Source organism: Vigna unguiculata, chromosome 3, assembly GCF_004118075.2.
Source record: "Vigna unguiculata cultivar IT97K-499-35 chromosome 3, ASM411807v1, whole genome shotgun sequence".
Taxonomy (NCBI): Eukaryota; Viridiplantae; Streptophyta; class Magnoliopsida; order Fabales; family Fabaceae; genus Vigna; species Vigna unguiculata.
In genome coordinates, this window is record NC_040281.1 from 41,004,821 (window position 1) to 41,025,562 (window position 20,742).

Here is a 20,742-nt window from a genome sequence, read left to right on the forward strand (position 1 = left end):
AATTTTTTCAATTTGTGTATTTAATAAATTGTAAAATTTTAGTTTAAATTCTACAACAAGTATTTATTTATTTTCTATCTTTATTTCAATATTATTTTGTTAGTTGGTGTTTGACATATTATTACATTTTTTTTTAATTTTTCAACTTGATTTTTTATCATAATAATTATTATATCTTTTATTATTAGAAAAAAAAATGGGTTAAATATGTTTTTGGTCCCTCAAGTTTAAGTGAATTTTGGAATTAGTCCCTCATCAAAATTTTATACCAATTTAGTCATTCATCTTTCAAAATGCGTGAATTTAGTTCTTTTAATCAAATTTTGTTAAGTTCATCTGACGTTTCAAGCACATTTCATGATAGTATTTAAGTTAACATTGAAGCAAAAATGTGTCAAACAGTGTAAATAATTAAAATATTATAATGAAATGCGCTTGAAACGTCAGATAAACTTAACAAAATTTGGTTAATTTCACGCATTTTGAAAGATGAAGGACTAAATTGGTCAAAAGTTTCGATAAGGGACTAATTCCAAATTTCGCTGAAACTTGAGGGACCAAAAACATATTTAACCCAAAAAAATTATATATTACTCTTCAATACTTTACATATAACTAAAGTTTCAAATTAATAAAAAAAAAGTATATATGTTATTATATGTTTTAACAAGAAAAAAAATATACTTAGCTTTTTTGATAATTTAGTGTATAACATATATTTTAAATATATTTTTTTTTATAAATAAAGGAATACTGTTAACAAAAAATTATTTTGCAGTGATATGTAAATGTTGTGGGTAAAAACGTCAAAAGTCATGTAATAACATGTCTTTTCTTTCTCGTCTTTCTAAGATTAGAGATGGAAATCTATCCTTCCTCATCTCTTCTTCAAATTCATCTTCCAAAATCAACTCAGATTCTTTAAAACAAACACTAAGGTATCTCTTAAATTCATCTTCGCAAATAATACATCTCTTACAACAAATACACACTTAAGAATGGTGAAAGGGGGATGGATTACAAATTTTGACTTTTTCGGGTAATTGTTACCCAACAAATTTTCTTTTTTTTATGATTTTTTAAAATTATCTTCTAAATCTATATTTAATAATGCAACTATTTTATTAACTTTTAATAAATTAACCGGTGTTTTTAATTAAAAGATTAAAATAATAATAATTTTTAATTTTTCATGTTAAATTATTTTGATTGGATCGTATAATCTCTTACAAAAACAATCAAATAAATAATTTTTTAAACTATTTTTTATTTTGTAAAAAAAAGATCTAACTCATAAAGTTAACTAGAAAAAAATAAAGGTAAATGAACTAAAAATACCAATTCATCCCTATTAAATTATCAATTCATCCTATCAAATTATGACAGTTGGTGAGACTTTATCATTCTATTTTAGGTTTCAATTATAATTAACGATGTTCAAAAACTATTAATTAATCTCTCAATGAAAAATATTACTAATGGAACAACTATTAATAAAGGACACAATAGAATTGGTAGAACAAGTTACACACATGGCAATAAGGGTAAGTATATATGTTTTATATATGGTAAAGTTTTAGCAGTTAATATTATAAGGAATTTTTAAGTGAGACGAATTTGAGGACAAATTCTCTTTAGTAAGGAGGGTACGATAGAGGACTATCTCCTAAACTTTAAGTTATATGAATTTGAGGACAAATTCTCTTTAATAAGGAGGGTATGGTAGATGAATATCTCCTAAACATGTATAAGAACTTTGTAAAAGAACATTTGCAATTTAAAGGATTTATGACAAGGTCGAAGATCAAAACATATCTTCTTGAAGCTTATTATATTTCATGGATGAGAAAACTTAAAACAACATGAAGATCATGAGCACATTTGGAAAAGTTGTTAGAAATATTAATTTATGTTTCTATGTTTTTTTTGACTTTTGGCTTTCTTCTAGAAATTAGTTTATATTTTTGGGCTTTTTGTTTTCTTTTAGAGTTTATAGATTTTCTTATACTTATGTGCCTATATATAGAGATACCAAAAATTAATGTAGACACTTTTAGTTATATATTAAATTTTATTTTATTAAAGGGAGAATTATCTTTGTTTTGGGCTTTGACCTTAGGTTCTTATGAAATATTAACATCTTTGTGGCGAATTTTTACTTAACTTATCAATCTACTAGATTGTGGCGTCATCCATTATTATCTTATATCGCATTCTTCTCTGATTTATTTTTATTATGTCTTTGGAAGATTCAAATTCGAAAATAATTGTACTTTTTCCTAATACTATCAGATATTATTCTCATTCGAAAATATCAAACATGTGTTTGACTATCTTAAATATTTTTTAAACATAATTCAGGCTCAATTTTGTTCCAAGAGAAAAAAAAATACAAAGTATATTTTATGTATATCAATATTTATCAACCTACTAAGCTTTCCCTTACTCCTCTCCTTCACATATTTTTATTTAACCAACCATCATACACATATTTTGGTGCTTGAGTATAAAGTAATCATCTACTCAAAATATTTTTTTAAGACTATTTTTTGTTTTACCCATACCCATCTACATAGTAAATCAATACAACAATATAAAATTATATAAAACATTTAGTTGTTGGACTTGTCACCAAAGTGTTTAACCTATTTAGGAATATAAAACACAAGCATATATCTTCCATCACAACCACATTTCCTCAATTTCGATAATTAATAAAATGTATGTGACTCGAAATTGAACTTTTATATTACTAGTAAATTTTTGGAAAGAAGACTCATTAGATAGATGTGACATATGAGTTCAACCTATATAAAAATTAACAGTACTTATAATTTAAAACATGAATACAACGATTTTATAGGTCTTATGTGGTGTTAAATTTTTTCATCCCCAATTTTTTTTTTTGAATTTTTTTTATATATTTATATATTTTTTAAAATTATATTTATATATTTTTTAAAATTATATTTATATATTATTTATATTAAGTTTATATTATAAAAAATTATAATAAAAGATGAAATAAAAAAAATTAATGGAGACATTGATTTATAAAAGAGATTAGAGTTTTTTTTTTTGGCTATAAGATCTTTCTACCATGTAAATTATCATGGAAGTGTGTGAAAAGAAATAAATACAAAGAGATGGATTGGGAAATAGAGGTTGAGAAACACATAGATTGAGATTGAAGTATACATTCTTGCATGATCTCTCACATATAAAGATTAGTATCTTATTATGATTCATGTATATTAAATTTATGATTCTTGTTAGGATGTTTCTTCCAAATTAAGTTTATCTCAAATTAATATAAACCCTAATTATGATTTTAAGGATTTTTTTTATGAAATTTGTATGAACCCTAATTATATTTTTTCCCAAATTATTATAACTCTTAATTATGAAATTTAGGGATTTTGTGTTCTTCCGTGCCTATGGTAATTTTTTGTAAGTTTTGAATTTATACAATGTTGCTTATTTAATTAAAGTGGTATGAGTTTTGTTATGTTTTATACTGTGATAATTGTGATTTGTGAATATAAATTTTATTTTTTCTACATAAGCGAGAGGTGATAAATTTACATTAGAAAGATTATAATAAAAAGTAAAAAAATTGATTCTTTTTTTAAAGAGGAAGGTTTGTGATAAAGATGAAAAAAATGCATTTACTTTAACTAAACTTGAGAAATTTAATGAAAACCAAGAATTCAAGACAATAAAAAACAAATCTCTAAAGTTCTTAGAGTTACATATAATGAATTTAAAAATTCATTAGAACGATCCGGGAAAAACGACCTCAAATTTGACAATACCACCAAATCAAATTGATGAGGTACGAGTGACTTATCTAAAATGATATTCATGGTTTGGTATCATGATATAATAGCGAATGATAGTAATATTGTTTTGAATTCTAGTATTATGTGTGCTTGTTTTAAGTAGAGGAAATGAAGAGAAAAGATAAAGAGTTTTTTTTTTCTAACTACAAACAAATTATATATAACAAATATAATTTGACACTCTTATAATTTTTGTCTAAGTTCCGCCACTGTGTATGTATATATATATATATATATATATATATATATATATAATATGATAACATTTTAAACTTATGTGTTTAAAAAATATGAATGTTTGAAATCTAAAATTGAAGAAGTTTTCTTGAACAATAAAGGTTTTGGCGTCTTATAATGAAGAGGTAGAAATTATGTATGGGAAATGCTTCTCAAAATGTAAAATACTCTTCACCATCTATTCAAAGTTAAATTTGAGGTATTTTCTTGTAAGATGTAAAATGAAAACAGAGATAAAAGATTGGTAATTAAAGTTTTTGTTTAATTGTGGATAAAACATCAAAGGTTACTTAAAAGAGAGCAAATATGGTAAAAAGCTTCTTTGACTTCATACACATACAACATACTAAATATGGTAAAAAGCTTCTTTGACTTCATACACATACAACATACTATATTATTTATTGTAAGCCTTTGTCTCAATTAAGTGATGAAAAATGGAAGAGTGGAAAAAGAAAATAGAAGAGAGAATTATGATAAAAAGTAATTTTATTTGAATTTAGTGAAAGAATTTATGTATGATATGGAATAGAACAATATATAGCATAGACACATTTGCATTCACTTTTACATTAGAAGCAGAATTTCAAAGACCCAAACCCTGGTTAGGGTTTAAGCACAACCCGGCAAAAATGGCGGCAAGGTACACCATTCTCAGAAACACTGCAAGAACCCTTTTCCAACACCATCAATCTCCTCTTCAACATTCTCTCTCTGCATTTCCGTTAATCAGAACCCTCCATTCCCTCGTTGCCCCACACTCTAGCACTACTCAATTTCGTATCCCTTACTCTGGAACCTTCCGAGGCATGGTCTCCGCCCCAAACCGTAATATCCACGAAGCTCCTTCGGTCACCCTCGATAATCGCGTTCCCGCTACCGTCATAACTGGTTTTCTTGGCTCTGGAAAGGTGTCCCTTTCCCCTCATTTTATTTTCCTCTGTAGAACAAAGATAACGGTTTGCAAAGAGAAAACCATAAAATTAACAAAAATAGCTTCAGAGGACTTCATTTAATCACCACATATAATGAACTGATATGTGTTTTGTTTTGTTTTGATGTTTTTGGTTTTTATTTCATTTTGAGTTTTAACGAAATGAACAGTTAATAACTGAGTTTTGGGCAATGCAGACTACTCTCCTTAATCATATTCTCACATCTCAACATGGTAAACGGATCGCCGTAATTGAAAATGAGGTATTGAATTCTACATTACGTGTCTTTGTATCAAGTTCTGTGTAATTGGATGATGGTCTAGTCAATTTTGATTGAAAATACTTAATTTCTGTAATTACACTTATTTTGAATTAGGAGTAGTCTTTTTTGCTAACTGTGATAGATGTTTTGGACCATATATAGGTCATGGCATCGCCTAGGTGGCTAGAGCTAAATTAGTCACTAGCAGTTGTGTTTGTTGAAAAGATTATTGGCGTCTTATTTATTTGGAGTTGGAGCAATTGTGAAGTAAGCGAAGAATCTGAGTGCTTGGAGTGTTTTAAAGGATTTACCCTTGTAATGTTTTGAGCTTAGTGTTATTTATGAATTTGACTCGTTGGCGTAAATGCAGTTTGGTGAGGTTGATATTGATGGGTCACTGGTTGCTAGTCATTCTTCTGCGAGTGAAGAGATTATCATGGTTAACAATGGTTGCCTCTGCTGCACTGTACGAGGAGATCTTGTCAAAATGCTGTTGGAACTGGTTAGGAAAAAACGAGACAAGTTTGATCATATTGTTATTGAAACAACAGGTTTGTAAATTGCTCTACTCATGAGGAACTTACTCAGTAGAATTGAGGTGTTGGAGGTTGGACTTTACTTGCAAGTTGAAACTAAAATGTGCAAATTGTCAAGTAGCATTATCCTTGTGGCAGTATGAAGTTCACGTTGTTTATTGTTTAGGGGTTAGGGGTTATGGCCTATGGCTTAGGGTTTATGGTTAGGGTTTTGGATCTTATGTGAAGAGAAAGTGAAAATATATTTGTATTTTAGTAAAAAGGATAATCTCAAGAACAGTTTGTAGACCCAATGAGTTATTCTCTTATCTTAGGGTGTGTTTGGTTCAGTGTTGAAGAATTGATTCTAGCTGAATCAATTCTTCAACGCAGAAACAAGAATTAGTTGTTTCTCATTCTTGCAGCAATTTTACTTGTGTTCATCTGGAACTTGGAATTCTTTTATGGATTTTCCTTCATATTTCTCAAAATTTGTTTGGAAGCTCAAGGGTGTGGTGATAAAATGTATGTTCTGTTGTTAGCTTCATCCGTTAGGTGTATGAAACAGTTCAATATAAAGTAAATTTTAGTGCTTAAAGTTTAAACTTTTTTCCAGGTCTTGCAAAGCCTGCTCCTGTTATTGAAACATTTTGCAGTGATGAACTGGTCTCACAACATGTGAAACTGGATGGAGTTGTGACTTTGGTTGACTGCAAGCATGCCATGAAACATTTAAATGAAGTGAAACCAAGATTTGTGGTTAACGAGGCAGTAGAACAAGTTGCATATGCTGATCGTATTATTTTGAACAAGGTAAGCTTCTGCCTTTAAGATTCCATGGTAGTATTGTTGTGTTCTTTTCTGCTTCCTTTTGTTCCAGTATTGACTTCTAAGATATTTGTTGCCATGTTTCTAGATTCTGATTATTTTTAATTGCTTTGCAGATAGATTTGGTTACTGAATCCGAGTTAAATATATTGACTAACAAAATTAAGGTGCGTTGTGTTACTTGTGGATCCTCTACACATTTTATTTCTTAATTGAACTAGGATGGTAACAGAATTCTATTTAGCAAGTAAAAAAGGTGATGTGTATTTGCGATAAACTAGGATCATGAAATGACTTTATGTACATGACTTGTGCAAATTTCATCAGAGCTCAACATGCCCTTAGTGACGCCATATTTTATGACTATATTTCTATTTAGTGGTGTATGGATGGGGATTGGTAGTTAGATTGGATTAAATATAGAATGTGTTATACGGGCTGTATCTAAACCATTTTTTTTTGTTGATAGATATTTGACACTAGTTCTTTCTCTTGTGTTGATTTTCCAATATGGATTATACCTGTAATTTTGTACTAAATTGTAATCCTTGTTCTACGGAAACCTGTCATATATGTGATACCTTTCACTGTGAATGTGTATTTGTTTGAGAAAGACAGTAGGAGAGAAATTCAATTATTTTTTATGAAAAGGATCAGATTGACGTCTGTTGATTTTCTTTTATATGTTTTTTGATGGATCAAATTCTTTTCGATAAATGAATCAAGTTGTTCTTTGATTTTTGTTTATATGTTTTTTCATCAGCTTATATTGCATTGTGTATGGATATACATGGCTCCCCAAGCAATAGTGCTTATGGAAGTAGTTCATTTTTGTGAATTGTTGCTAGCACATCAATGGGATTGCACAAATTACGCAAGCTAAATTTGGATCTGTTGACATAGACTTTGTTCTTGGTGTGGGAGGATATGATCTTGAGAGGTAATAGGTGTTCAATTTGTTATTTCTTCTAACTTATTGCTACCTTGATTTATATTTTAAGTCCAATTATAGTACTTGATATGTACCCCTTCTTGCCATCCTCTCCTTTTCATTCCTAATTAATATGGCTGAGTATGATAAATCACGATGCATGTTTATAATACGAAATTATCTATTTTTCAATCGAATGTGTTGTCACTGCAGAATTGAATCTGAGGTACCTGGAAAATGTCCATCTTCTTCAAGCCATCGGAATGATCATGGACATGGTAAATTTTCTAAACTCTTTTCCCACTTTTTTCGTATGTTTTCAACTGTGTTGTTAGCGCAAGATGTAAAAAAGGTCAATTATATTCAAATGGAAAACAGAGGGTGTTGCTGGACCATGTAGAATTGATTGAATACCATTTATCAAGGCGCAAACACTACAATTGCATTGTTGCTGGATCCTTCTCTTTCTGAAATACTAATATAGAATTACTGAATAGTGAAGTGGATGTCTTCCAATAGAAAGTATAGCATTTATATTTGGCGCATTTTATTTAGGACAATAACTCCTTGGCATGGTATTCACCCGATAAAACCTAGAGAACTTCTCTATGACAGAGTGTCCCTCCATATCAATCATGTAATCATCTGAACAAAGGAAATATGATCGAATAATTATCAAAGCATCTCTAATATTTTCACCAAGGGACCATAAATCCAACATAGCCAAGTACCTTAGTAAGTTATTCCAAATTAAATCCTTAGATAACATAATAAACCAAATTGTAAACCCTATTTTTGAAATTAAAAGCCCTAAATAACAGAACTGGTAACACGATCGACATTGTTCCCTCTAGACTAGAAGGACTTTCTGAAGATCCAAAATGACTGAAATATATACTGGGGCAAATGTCCAGCAAACGAAAATCATCTTCTAGGTCTTGTATAGTATCCCTAGTAGGATGTTTCCTCCACTTACAATACAAAGTATTGATGAAAAGTAGTAGCATAGAGTTTTCATATTCATGAGAACGTCTAGATCTCATTTGATGACTGAGTGTTAATGGAAACCGAGTCCTTCAGAAGATGTGAAGCCTGTAGAAAGCAAAACATATACGGGGGATAATAATGAAGGCTTAAGTATTCTTTTGGAAAGGTCTTAGTTTCTCCATATTGAAAACAAGACTGATAGTCAGTCATCATATTACCAGGCAAATCAAATTAATATGCACTGGACCTTGAATTATAGCCAAAATAGGTAGGAAACGGACTTAGAACTCTAGTATGCTACCGTTTAAATAAGAGGAGGGTGAAGGTAAAGATACCTGTTTAGCATAATATAGACACTGATATTAAAACTGAGTAAAAAATGCACCGCATCCCTAAGTTTATTAATTACTACTCAAACCAAGGTTATGCTTATGTTGACACTGGACTCCCTTGTCCCCCTGTCCAATCCTAGATGAAATTCATACAATATGACAACAACAACAAAGGCTGCACAACTTGATTGATAAAATAGGTTTCCAGAGTATTTTTAAACATTTGTTGTGGTGCTGCATGACTTGATCTTTCCAATATATCCACAGAACACGAAGGGCATCACCATCACCATCATGACCATGTGCATGACTCTGCTGTCTCCAGTGTCAGTATAGTTGCAGAGGGAGCTCTTGATCTTGATGAGGTAATTGTTGCTCCTTTTCTTTTTAACCCTTCACAAAATAGTCTAAAATCACTGAATCGATTCATGTGCATTTGGCGTTCTATGCTTCAACCTTTACATCTTCAGTGCTTTTGTTAATGGCTGATCTTATCCTCATTTTCCTTTTATATGATGGTCTAGGTTGACGATTGGCTTGAGAGAGTGATTGAAGAAAAAGGAGAGGACCTCTACAGAATGAAAGGTGTCTTGTCAGTGGATGGTTCTGATCAGAGATATGTGTTTCAGGTTCTCTCACATGCTATCAATACTCAATTCAAAACTCAATTGAAACATTAAAATTCCTTACACCATTTTCCCTAATACTTTCAGGGGGTGCATTCCATGTTGGATGGCTGTCCAGGAAAAACATGGGAACCTAACGAGAAGAGGATAAACAAGCTCGTTTTCATTGGAAGGAATTTAGATGAAACCGCCCTTAGAAAAGGCTTTAGAGGTTGTATAGTATAGCATTACAAAATTATTTCTCAGGTTCTGAAGCAGCAGCATCCTTGATTTTAGAATCTGGATGGATTGACAGACTCACTTATTTTGTAGTATGAATAATTATATCATAGCATTGCCCACTCGGGTCAAATTTGATTTTAATGTATTATCACGACCAACAAATTTTGACAAGTATAAAAAGTAAGAGTAACATGATTTGCTGAAAAAACATAGGTTCTAATAATCTCGTTTAAGAGTTAAATTTAGGTTTTTATTATCATAATTATTTATATATTATCGTTTAAAACAAAACAATTTTGGCTGAAGATTAAAAGATCAAATAAATAGTTGAACAAGTGTTCATTACTATTAGCTAGTGTTCAATGAGAGATGGAGAGACTAGTGTTGAATGTTTATATAATTATATACATGCATATTTAGGATTATTCTTTTAAAATATATGATAATTTAATAAAGTTATGCAACTTTTTAAACATTTACATGATTTAGATATATTTATCTTGAACACTTACGTTAACATTTAAGTAGTAATATTTATTTTTCCATGTGTAAAGTAGAAATGACTAGGATTTATTTGAGTTTAAAATAAAGATTTGAACACATTGATTAATTCAGTTTATTTGATTTGGGTTTTAATGTAGTTTTAGCTAATGTGAACTAAATTGATCAATTGGGTTTGTTTTTGTTCAATTTACGAGGTCATGATAAAAAAAATATTATTTCTAACTATTATCTATTTTTGTTTTATATTAGCATAAGATAAAAGTGTTTCTTATTTCTTTAATAATTAAATATTACTTTGGCCAATATTTGATTTTTCTATAATGATCAATTTGTCTGTTTTACTATTCTTTTATTCATAACATGATAAAAAAATACATACATAATAAATATAAATCGAGAATAACAAATTGTCGTTGATGTGAGTGGTCATTAGACTTAGTTTTTAAACAAAAATTTCGTAATCGACAAATTCATTAGATATTTTGTAACAATAACATACTCTGAAGAAGTGTTTATTTTACCATAATTTTTCTTTCATAATGGTACGGAACAAAATTACAGTTGAAATAGATACATTAATCATTATAAATATAAGTGGTCAAGGTAGGGGTTGGTCCGATTGGAGAAGGAAAAAAGATTCGGTTAAAAAATATATTTCAGAAGTATCTATTTTTTTTTTAAATAAATGGATAAGATATTGTGACAAAATACAGTACGTACTTTGTAACAATAATATAACTTATAAAAACATGAAAGCAAAAGGATCTAAATTAAATATTCAAAAGTTTTTCTCAATTAACATATCCCAAGGATTACAAAAAATCCGACCGTACTTTTAACAAAGATCGGTTACTGGATTCTTGTACTAAAAACTGTACAAGAAATCTTTACATCATGTTCTTTTAGTTTTGTTTTAATGTTTTTCTACCTTATCAGTTGGCAAAGAGTTCCAAAACTTGAATGTTGATTCAATTCAATAGCTTTGATACGTGTTTTGTTTCACTTCGTAGGTATAAAAGTTTGACCTCTAGAGACTTGTCTGAATGCTTAAACCAGAATGAAATATCTGGAGAGATTTTCCTTTTTCTCAAGTGAAGGTTAAACATTGTAGAACTTGATTTAAATTGTTGTGTTATTCTCCTATGTAGTCAATTAGTAAAGAGCAAGTTTATGGAGGATACTAGAACTTCTTCTTGAAAGAGATCCAATTCAAAGTAATTTTGTCGTCATGATCTTTAAAAAAACAATAGAGCTTATTTAATTTAATGATAGAGTAATTAAACTCGTAAACATTTCAAGATCAGAAAAATCCACTTTCCCCATCACAAAAACATCCCTTATATTAAGGTTATTTTAGCTAAAAACTGTGTTCATGTTTGAATCACAGAACAGAAAGAGTTCTTTTTACACATAAACTTTTAGGTACTCATCCATGCGTGTGTAGTTCACTTCAGGGTAAAGTTCGAAAGCTTCTGCACCCTCTTCTCCAATTTCAAAATTTGTTAAACACCCCTCATAGAATATATGATAAAAGTGTCCAATCCCTACTTGAAGTTTATAATCCAACCCTGCAAATCAAATTCACATCAATTAGAAATCAAAAACGAATGGTCTAAGAAAATAAAGTTACTTTCCAGATAAAAATTATGTGTTACCTTTCAGTGTTGTAAGAAAGCCTTCTGGAGGTATGTATGTCTTCTCCAATTCTTTTCCAATGAGTTTCTCCCAAATTCCAATAAGCTCTGCCTGGGAGAGAATATTTTGTGGTGGCCTTAGGTACAATGTTTTGTTAAGGGTTCTTGGATCATCTATTGCCTTGACTGTGTATGCTGCAACATCATCTTCATCCAGAAAAACAGCTGAAATCATCACAGAAATGTCAGAATTAAAGACAAACCATTTTACTATGTTAGAGATACTCAAAAACCTTAATGTGGTGACTCAAAGAACAAAATCATTTGTTGAAACATTGGTATTGACCTTTGAGAGTACCATCCCCAAAGAGATGCACCTTGTCCCTTGGAGGGACAAAAGACCCCATCTGAGAGAGGCTGCCAGCAAAGTATCCAGCAAAAAGGTTTGCAGAGATGTAAGTGAAAGGGATGTTGGCTTCTTCTATTGCTTTCCTCACAGCCATTTTATCTACAAATGTTACTCTTCCTGGTTCTAATGCATCTCCCATTCTTGCTGGGTCTAGTCCAAATTCTGAAGGCAAGAAACGCTGCAGGGAACACACAAACAATGTATTATGATACTGTGTAGTAATTTGTGTTCATTTACATTTATCATTACCAGAGAGTGGAAACAGAAATTACTAATGGAGCTACTGAGAATGTGATTCCAGTAATGTAACTGGTGTAATAAACCAGAGATGATAAAGAAACAGTACATGTTTAAAAGTGTAAAGCTTGTACTTAATCCAGCATAGTTGAACTAATTCTTCTGATTTTCATCATATCAAAGTAAAATAAATAACCCTTTTACGAAGGGTAAATAGAGCTAGTACAAGTGAGACACAACATTATATTATATGAATGATGATCATGCTAAAAAACAGTGCTTTAACAAAAGTACCTAATTTCTCTATTATTTTATGCATGATGAAGAGTGAAAAATGTTACTATATGAAGTGTATTTGTCTTGTGCAGTAGGTAAGGGAATCACTCCACATGCAAATGCTCGATTAAACCAAAATCTGAGGTAACAGATAAATAATACATTACTGTCAAACTCTTAAAACTCTTAAAACATTTGTAAGTGATAAATCATAAAAATAAAGTGATAAAACTGATAAATTTAAGGTTTTGATAAAAAAAAAAAAAAAGTGGTAAAAGAAGAAAAGAAAAAGAAGGGTTGTTGACCTTAACATTCCCAGCTTCTTTGATGGCATCGACGAGTTTGAGCTGCAAGGTGATGCAGTGGGTTCTGAAATGAACACCAGAGATGGCACTGATGACAACATCGACCTTCTTGACAGCATCCACAAGGCTTTTGTGATCAGAAAAGGAGGCTTGAAGAAGATGAGCACCCTGTTTCTTGAAGGAGAGAAGCATCTGCAGCTTTTCAATTTGAAGACCCAATTCTGGGCGTTGAACCACATAGGTTTCATGCCCTTCTGCCAAACATGCCCTTACTATTCTTCTCCCTATGTACCCTGTTCCTCCCACCACAAGAACCTTGCTTTTCCCCATTCCTTCACTTCAAAAACTGCTTTTCAATAATTGATTATTCCCTTTGCTCTGCTTCTGCTTCTTCTGCTACTGCTAATAATATATATATAAGAAATGGGGGAGGTGGGTAGCTGGGTAGGTGGGGATCCATCTCAGGTTGACTCTGTTTACTGACTGAGTTAGCCAATTTTGAACAAAAAAAAGAGCTTTTTTGACTTAGTTTAGTGAGTTTCTTGTTGGAATGTATAGATAATGATGATGTTTATTTAGTTAAGATTACATTATGGTTTAAATGTTTGGTCTAAAATACTATGTTTTTTTTTTTTTGGTTTCATTTATTTTACAGAGTTTATTGATTCCACTTGGCAGAATATTTTCTTGTGTTTACACTGTTACAATAGTTTTTACTCTGAGTTAGATATTTAATTAATGGTTGAAAAACCATTCCTAAAAAGCTTTGTTCTCGTTGGTGACAGTAAAAACATGAAAGGCAAATAAATACGTATAGGTAAGATCTGTGAATATTCTAAAAGATTTGAAAGTGGTTGATAAAAAAAAAAAACGAATACCTTTTCTCTTAAAAGAATTTCCTAAGAAGAAAGATAATAACGATGTACAATCTGGAAAACCCAAACGTGGGAAAAGATGAAAGTGAGAACTTGATTTTAAAGGTAGTATATTCATGAGAATGAGATAGTTACAAATTTAATTTTAATCAAATCCATCCATTTAAGCTGAATTTTACATGCTTGAATTTAACTATGTCTATATTAGATTGCTGGTTTTAATTTTTTAAATCTGTGAATTTTAGTGAGGGACATGAATTTTTATTAAATACTTAAATGTTATTTTATTTTATATATATATATATATATATATATATATATGTATTAAACTACAAAATGTAGAATATTAGTGAATAACAATTGAAAAATAATCCTTCATTTTGTTAAATATAAGATATAATATATAAAACATGATAAAAGATCACATTATCATAAAAAATAATAAGTTCTGAAGTGATTTTCACCGTGTTTTTCTAATTTTTTAAATCTGTGAATTTTAGTGAGGGACATGAATTTTTATTAAATACTTAAATGTTATATATATATATATATATATATATATATATATATATATATATATATATATGTATGTATTAAACTACAAAATATGGAATACTAGTGAATAACAATTGAAAAATAATCCTTCATTTTGTTAAATATAAGATATAATATATAAAACATGATGAAAAGATCACATTATCATAAAAAATAATATGTTCTGAAGTGATTTTCACTGTGTTTTTCTAATTTAATTTTGAATAAGTTTAAATATTTAACTCTGATTGGTCCAACTTAAACAAGCTTGTTTACAATTAAATTGTTTTTAAAAAATCATAATTGTATTGGTTCGATTTGATTTGATTTTTAAACAAAATTTACATAAACTCATTGTACGATCATGATTACATTCAATCATAGATTTATCCATAAACACATGGTAGTTTGATTCAAATAATGTGTATCTGTCCATGTTTTCTTCCTTTTATAGTATTTCGCTAAAAGAAACCTCTGCTATTGGCCTCGTTCGTTGGTGTTCTCTCTCAGACCCTGACACCAAGACACAGACTTTTATAATCACTGATGTCACATCTCCACCTTACTCATCATAACATCCTTTCTACCTTCCAATTTTTACACCTATCACCCTCTTTTCACTCTCTGCTGCTTCTCATTGAAATCATTCATACTGCTGTTGTTGTAGATTGGAGAGCCATAACAATTTGTAATCGCTGAATCATTGGGCTATCTCTTCTTCTTTTTCATCCAAACCAATCAATCTTTGCTTATGATGTACCATATCATTACAGTAAGTATAGCAAACCCTTTTTTCTTCATCATTATATTCTCTTCCATTAGAATTTCTTAAGCTCCGTTATATCCCATGTAGAGTACCTAATTATTTATACAATTGGGTTTAGTTTATAATTAAAATCCCACTTGCTTGCACAAATACAGAATTTGTCTCTGTTATGCAAAAGAAGCGAAAGAAATGTACTTTAGATTTACTCGGGAGCAGAAGATAATTGGTTAGATTTATTTGGGTTTTTGAATATGAGTAATTTAGATTTACTTATAGATGGATCTTCTTATCTTCTTTCTCCCAGTATACAGTTTTTGGCATTTGGGTTTGGTGGCAGGTTTTCTTTGGTTTGGTGTATATTCTGACCATTAATTGTTATAGATTATGACTTTTGTGCTCAGTTAGTTTGCTCCGTGGAACTTGAATTGTGTTTTCCCTGAAAATGAACAATTGAAGTTGACACTTGATATCAGTCTTTCTACAAGGGAATCTTAGCAGAAGAATTGGGTTAGGGTTGCTTGATTAGCAAACTTCTAGCTATTATGACTGATAAACATTATACTGAATCTTTGATCCAAGGATTTGCAATTGGAAATTTGAAATTGACTGTGTTTTCATCCATAACAGGATTAGTTGGTGGGTGTGGAAGAACATTTTGTAGTGGTCAACGATTTGCTTTGAAGTGCTAAAGAATCATTGAAAGATCCAGTTGAGTGAGTACTAGGAAGATGGGGTCTTTCATAGGTCATATATTGCCAGGGACCTTGTTTCTTCTAGTTGGGGTATGGCATATATGGGGATCTGTGGTGAGGTATGTATCAAATCCTAAGACATTCAGAGTCCATGTTTGGAATCCAGTACCAGGATTTAATGGGAGACTCAAGCACTTGGAGCTCTATGTCATTTCAATTGGTGCTTTCATTGACTTGTGTGTGGAGCTTTTGTTAGCAACCCACCTTAGGTTTTTTGTAGATGGATCCTTGAACACCACTTACTTCAACAACTTTGAGCACTCTGGAATGCTTCTAATGTTTCTAATCTATGGTGTTGTTGCCCTCTTCTCGGAAAAGACACGGTTAGTTTTTGCTCTCGTTCTTATTGTTATTGTGTGGGCCATTTCTTGTTAATCTTCATTACCAATCTCCATTCTCCAATACCTGTAATATTGAACACCTATGTTGTGTAATGCAATTTTAAAGTCTTGGTATCCATCCCTTAAGAATAAATATTTCCCATGTCTTTTAGTCAAGCCAGATCAATGCCCTTAATTGATACAATCTATCTTTTCTGATTTTCTTACTTTTTCTGGTCTGAGAAACTGAATGCCGGATGATTCTAATGTTTTTAAGGTTAGCTTAGTTGGTTCTCTTCTTCTTATTATGTTTCTGGCATTTTCTTTTGCAAAATGGGTTAGCAATCTCTAGAGCCTGTTAAAAAAACCAATATGTTGCTAATGGAACTTTAATTGTTGGTATCCATCAGTTAAGATAAGTTGTTCTAATCTAAAAAACAATGAAGGCTGCAGTGCTGCTTCAGTGTGTCTCTAGTCATGGTTAAAAAGTTTCTATTAATTTGTTCCATCTGATGTACTTTGGAAACTAAACAAAAGATAAAGCAGGGTGTTGATATCATCCTCCTTGTGTTGCTTTGAAGAGAGAACACTCCACTTCCAACTTCTACCTTGGAAACTCAAGTTTCTTGGATGGTTTTGCTTGCGCATCACTCTAATGCTTTTTGGAAATTGGTTCTGGAGAGTCTGATACTTGCCAGTTTGTTCAATTTCCACAGACCCATGTTTCCCTAAATCTTAATTTATTCATTAAGTGCTGCTTTTTTAACGTGTCAACTCTTTTCCATTCTGATTTTCTTGATTCTCTTGTGTAGATATCTTCCCTTGCCGGTTGGTGCTCTCTGTTTGTTTGCTGCCACAGCATTCTGTGCAGAGTATGTTCTATTCTACTTTCACTCAACAACACACAAAGGCCTTGAGGGCTATTACCATGTCCTCCTTGCTTTCCTCATTGGCCTTTGCATTATAGCTTCAGTTGCTGGGGCCCTTTTGCCAAACAGCTTCCCAGTAGATTTATGCAATGGCATTGCTATTACGCTGCAAGGAATCTGGTTCTATCAAACTGCTTTTGTTCTTTATGGTCCCATGCTACCCTCTGGTTGTAGGCTCAACGATAGTCACATCACATGTCATGCAAAAGAGAGTGAGGTTCGGGCTGAACTGCTTGCTAATTTTCAACTCTTTGTTGCAGTCCTCACTGTTCTTGTAGGAACTGTAGCATCCTATGGCTTTGCAGCTTCAAGATATTTGCCAAATGTGAAGAACTTGCAACCGATTCAAGTTGAGTTAGACAAGGAATGAAGTTCCAATGCAATGCAGAATGGTTTGACAGTGACAGATAATTTTTTTTCTTTAAATTTGCTGTCAGAGATTTGTTCCTTAAGTTGATATATGTTGAAATATATCAATCTCTTAAACAAATCTCGTTGCTTTCACTAGTGATTGACTCTGTGCTGGGAATATCTGAGTAAAAGAAAAAAGAGATGAGGAATGGAGTTGGTTTTGCAGTATATTGACAGTGTTTTTTTCTTGTGCATATTGAAGTAAAAGAGTCCAGTGTGTGGTGAAGGAAATGAAATTTTTGGAATCAAATGTAAAATAAGCAGGGAAAATGTTGTTTTTTTATATGGAAACTTTTGCTTTGTAAATTTATGGAGTGAGTTTCCGTGTATTGTACTTCAATTCATGCTAATGTATATTCTTTACAGGGTTAATTTAAGTCCTCAAACTAAGCGTTTTTGGTTTTGGTCCCTCCTTCAAACTTTAATCTATTTTGGTCTCCCATTTTTTGAAACTCGTGGAATTGGTCCCCATTTAGGATGCCCGTTAGTTTTTTTTTTGAGCTGGCAGCCGGAGTTCCACGTCACACGTTATTCTTAAGGGACAGTTCAGTTATAGTGAAACGTGGAAAACGAAAATTAAGCTTGACTGAGAAGCTATGGTTACGTTAATTAGAGAGTGCAGAGAAAAGGAATTCGAAGAGACCCTTCGCTAGCTTGATAGTGGGAGTGCGACTATTATTTTCGAAGACGAGCTTGAGAGTGGGATTATGAATTGGAATAAGGTTCTGATTTTGAAAGAAAAATTGGAGGTTTTGGTTTCCAGCTCAAACACAAATTGGGAGGTTTGTGTCACGAAGTTCTTTGACGAAGGTAAGTGGTCAATTATTTCATTATTGTTTTCCATTTTTTAGTTCCATTAGGTTAGGGAAGAAGAGGTTCGAGAAGAAGATGGTAGAAAAGAAGAGGGTAGGGGAGAAAAGGTTTGAGATAGACTTGATGAGAGTGAAGAAGAAAGGGTTGTTGATGATGATGATGAGTTTGGCATGGATAATGACAGAGTTGCACATGATGTGCCACATAGAAATTTTCAGCAGGTATTGGAGAGGTGGAAAAGATTGAAAGCAAAGTCCAATTTGGTTAGGAAAAAGAGAGATGCTGGTGAAGGGTCATTTGTGACTAATGACTGCATTGGACAACATGAAATCAAATGAAGAAACACAACTCCACAAGTTATAGGGTCCCAAGCAAGTAGCAATGCATCCACTAGACAGCCCATGTGATTTGATTAATTGTAACTCTGTAGTTGGTTTGTCGGTTTAAGTGAAAACGTTGTCTTTTTTGTGTACATGTATGCATTATTGTCACCCACTAATGGAACACTATAGCAGTGGATAGGCTTGTGGTGGACCACCTTTTGTTGCAGACACCACTTTTGATGTAGGGACCACAATTTGATCATGAACCACTACTAAAACATTGCAAACATTATGCTTTTTGTAATGACTTATCAATTGTTTAATTCATATGGTTGCAAGGTCCACTTTATGTCTTAGCCAAATTTATAACAATCTTCACATAAGCCAGATTTAAAACAAACTAATATGTCATTAAAAAAATGGCCAAAAGATTGATAATAGCACAAGGGAAAAATTGGTTAACTATGTAGCAGATAAATGAACTGACTTTCCAAAGATTGAACACCAATTCAACAACAATGCAAAATTAGTGGACAACAATTTCTCATTTCATTCAGTAATAGCAAATTCCCACAAATACATTACCTATCCAAAACAACCCGTAAAACTTAAAAAACCATCACTGCCACAACTCACAACTACATACCTAATTAAAATTCACCTTCAACAAGAACATAACCACAAATACAACTGTAAACGTCCATGACATAACAAATAAAAATTGCAGGAATTTCCCTAATCTTCTCTCTTTTTGCAATTTCCTCTTCAACTTCTCATTTTTCTTTGTCAATTCCAGGATAACTTTCTCCCTATCCAAGCAAACTTCATATTCTTCTACTATTTTTCCGCTGTTAGCTTCAATTTCATATTCTTTACCTTCGAATTCAGATTCCCCTTCATTAACCCACTAAAAATAGTTATAGTGTGAATTGGACTGCAAAAAAAAAAAAAACAAAATTAAACCATTACCGTAGATCAAACTCAAGCAAAAGTAATGGAATTTGTTATACTTACAACCCAATTTCTACATCTCCAAAATAATCTGCCATTGTTCTTCACAGTAGTTGCCTTTAGGAGTAACAATCTTTCCCCACACCCACATACTTTTGATGTTATTTCCAAAGACGAGGCACAACTCCGCGACATTTTCGAACCAATCTTCCTCTGCGTAAAATTGAAACATTTGCTACCACTTTTGATCACTGACTCAAGACGAATGTTGTTGTCTCACTTTCCCCAACAGGAACCAATCTTCCTCTTCAGTGACACTCCTTAGCACCTTAGCACCGTTCCAATCCTCAAATCATAATGTTAGGGTTCTAATCCTCTCTTTGAAGCTTTTGAGTAAAATAAAGTAATTAACTTTTATTTTGCCACGTTTCATTATAGCTTAATTGACCCTTAAAATAACGGTTGACATAGAACTCCGTTTGCCAGCTCAAAAAAAATACTAACGGCGTCCTAAAATGGGGACCAATTTCACGAGTTTCAAAAGATGGAGACCAAAATAGATTAAAATTTGAAGGAATGATCAAAACCAAAAACGCTCAATAGTTTGAGGATATAAAACATAATTAACCCTTTTTATGACAAGTAATACCGTCAGTATTCAGATCTTGAAAAGGGAATAAAATATTATTTTTTAGTTTATTAAAATTATGCAAACATTTTCTTACTAATTCCTATTTGTGGTGCATTGCAAGTAAAGTTTAATCATTTTTTTTATATTACTGTATGTTTCGAAACTTAAGAAAAAATGTGCATGGTAATTTTGCAAAAAAAAAAATAGTAAAGAGTTAACTAAGATATAAATAAGGAAAATGAAAAGTTAATAAAAAATATAATAGTAGATTAAATGAATACAAATTTAAAAAATAACATGTTGATGTTGCAATTATCGTGGATTTTATTATATAATATAATACGAATTTGCAGAC

The 20,742-nt window shown here is 31.4% G+C and overlaps 3 protein-coding genes across 4 annotated transcripts; 2 read left to right on the forward strand and 1 right to left on the reverse strand.

The window, feature by feature from the left end:
* The first annotated feature begins 4,639 nt into the window (after positions 1–4,639).
* LOC114176747 (P-loop guanosine triphosphatase YjiA-like) lies at positions 4,640–9,862 on the forward strand. Its single transcript, XM_028061886.1, has 10 exons — positions 4,640–4,990; positions 5,211–5,276; positions 5,647–5,827; positions 6,408–6,604; positions 6,736–6,786; positions 7,468–7,559; positions 7,764–7,828; positions 9,137–9,234; positions 9,394–9,498; positions 9,583–9,862. Exons 1-10 carry the CDS (start codon positions 4,712–4,714, stop codon positions 9,718–9,720), a joined length of 1,272 nt encoding a protein of 423 aa, XP_027917687.1. The 5' UTR covers positions 4,640–4,711; the 3' UTR covers positions 9,721–9,862.
* A 1,593-nt stretch (positions 9,863–11,455) lies between these two features.
* LOC114175607 (isoflavone reductase homolog) lies at positions 11,456–13,479 on the reverse strand. The gene is made up of 4 exons (XM_028060369.1): positions 13,083–13,479; positions 12,202–12,442; positions 11,877–12,080; positions 11,456–11,789 (listed from the first exon to the last, which is right to left on the reverse strand). Exons 1-4 carry the CDS (start codon positions 13,410–13,412, stop codon positions 11,626–11,628), a joined length of 939 nt encoding a protein of 312 aa, XP_027916170.1. The 5' UTR covers positions 13,413–13,479; the 3' UTR covers positions 11,456–11,625.
* A 1,457-nt stretch (positions 13,480–14,936) lies between these two features.
* On the forward strand, positions 14,937–18,041 carry LOC114175975 (transmembrane protein 45B-like). 2 transcript variants are annotated; one of them, XM_028060847.1, is made up of 4 exons: positions 14,941–15,039; positions 15,159–15,263; positions 15,885–16,332; positions 17,142–18,041. In XM_028060847.1, the coding sequence occupies exons 3-4, from the start codon at positions 15,986–15,988 to the stop codon at positions 17,626–17,628; spliced, it is 834 nt and encodes a 277-aa protein (XP_027916648.1). In that variant the 5' UTR covers positions 14,941–15,039; positions 15,159–15,263; positions 15,885–15,985; the 3' UTR covers positions 17,629–18,041. The 2 variants fall into 2 exon arrangements, with proteins under 2 accessions (XP_027916647.1, XP_027916648.1); XM_028060846.1 differs by having other exon boundaries at positions 14,937–15,263.
* The last annotated feature ends 2,701 nt before the right edge of the window (positions 18,042–20,742 follow it).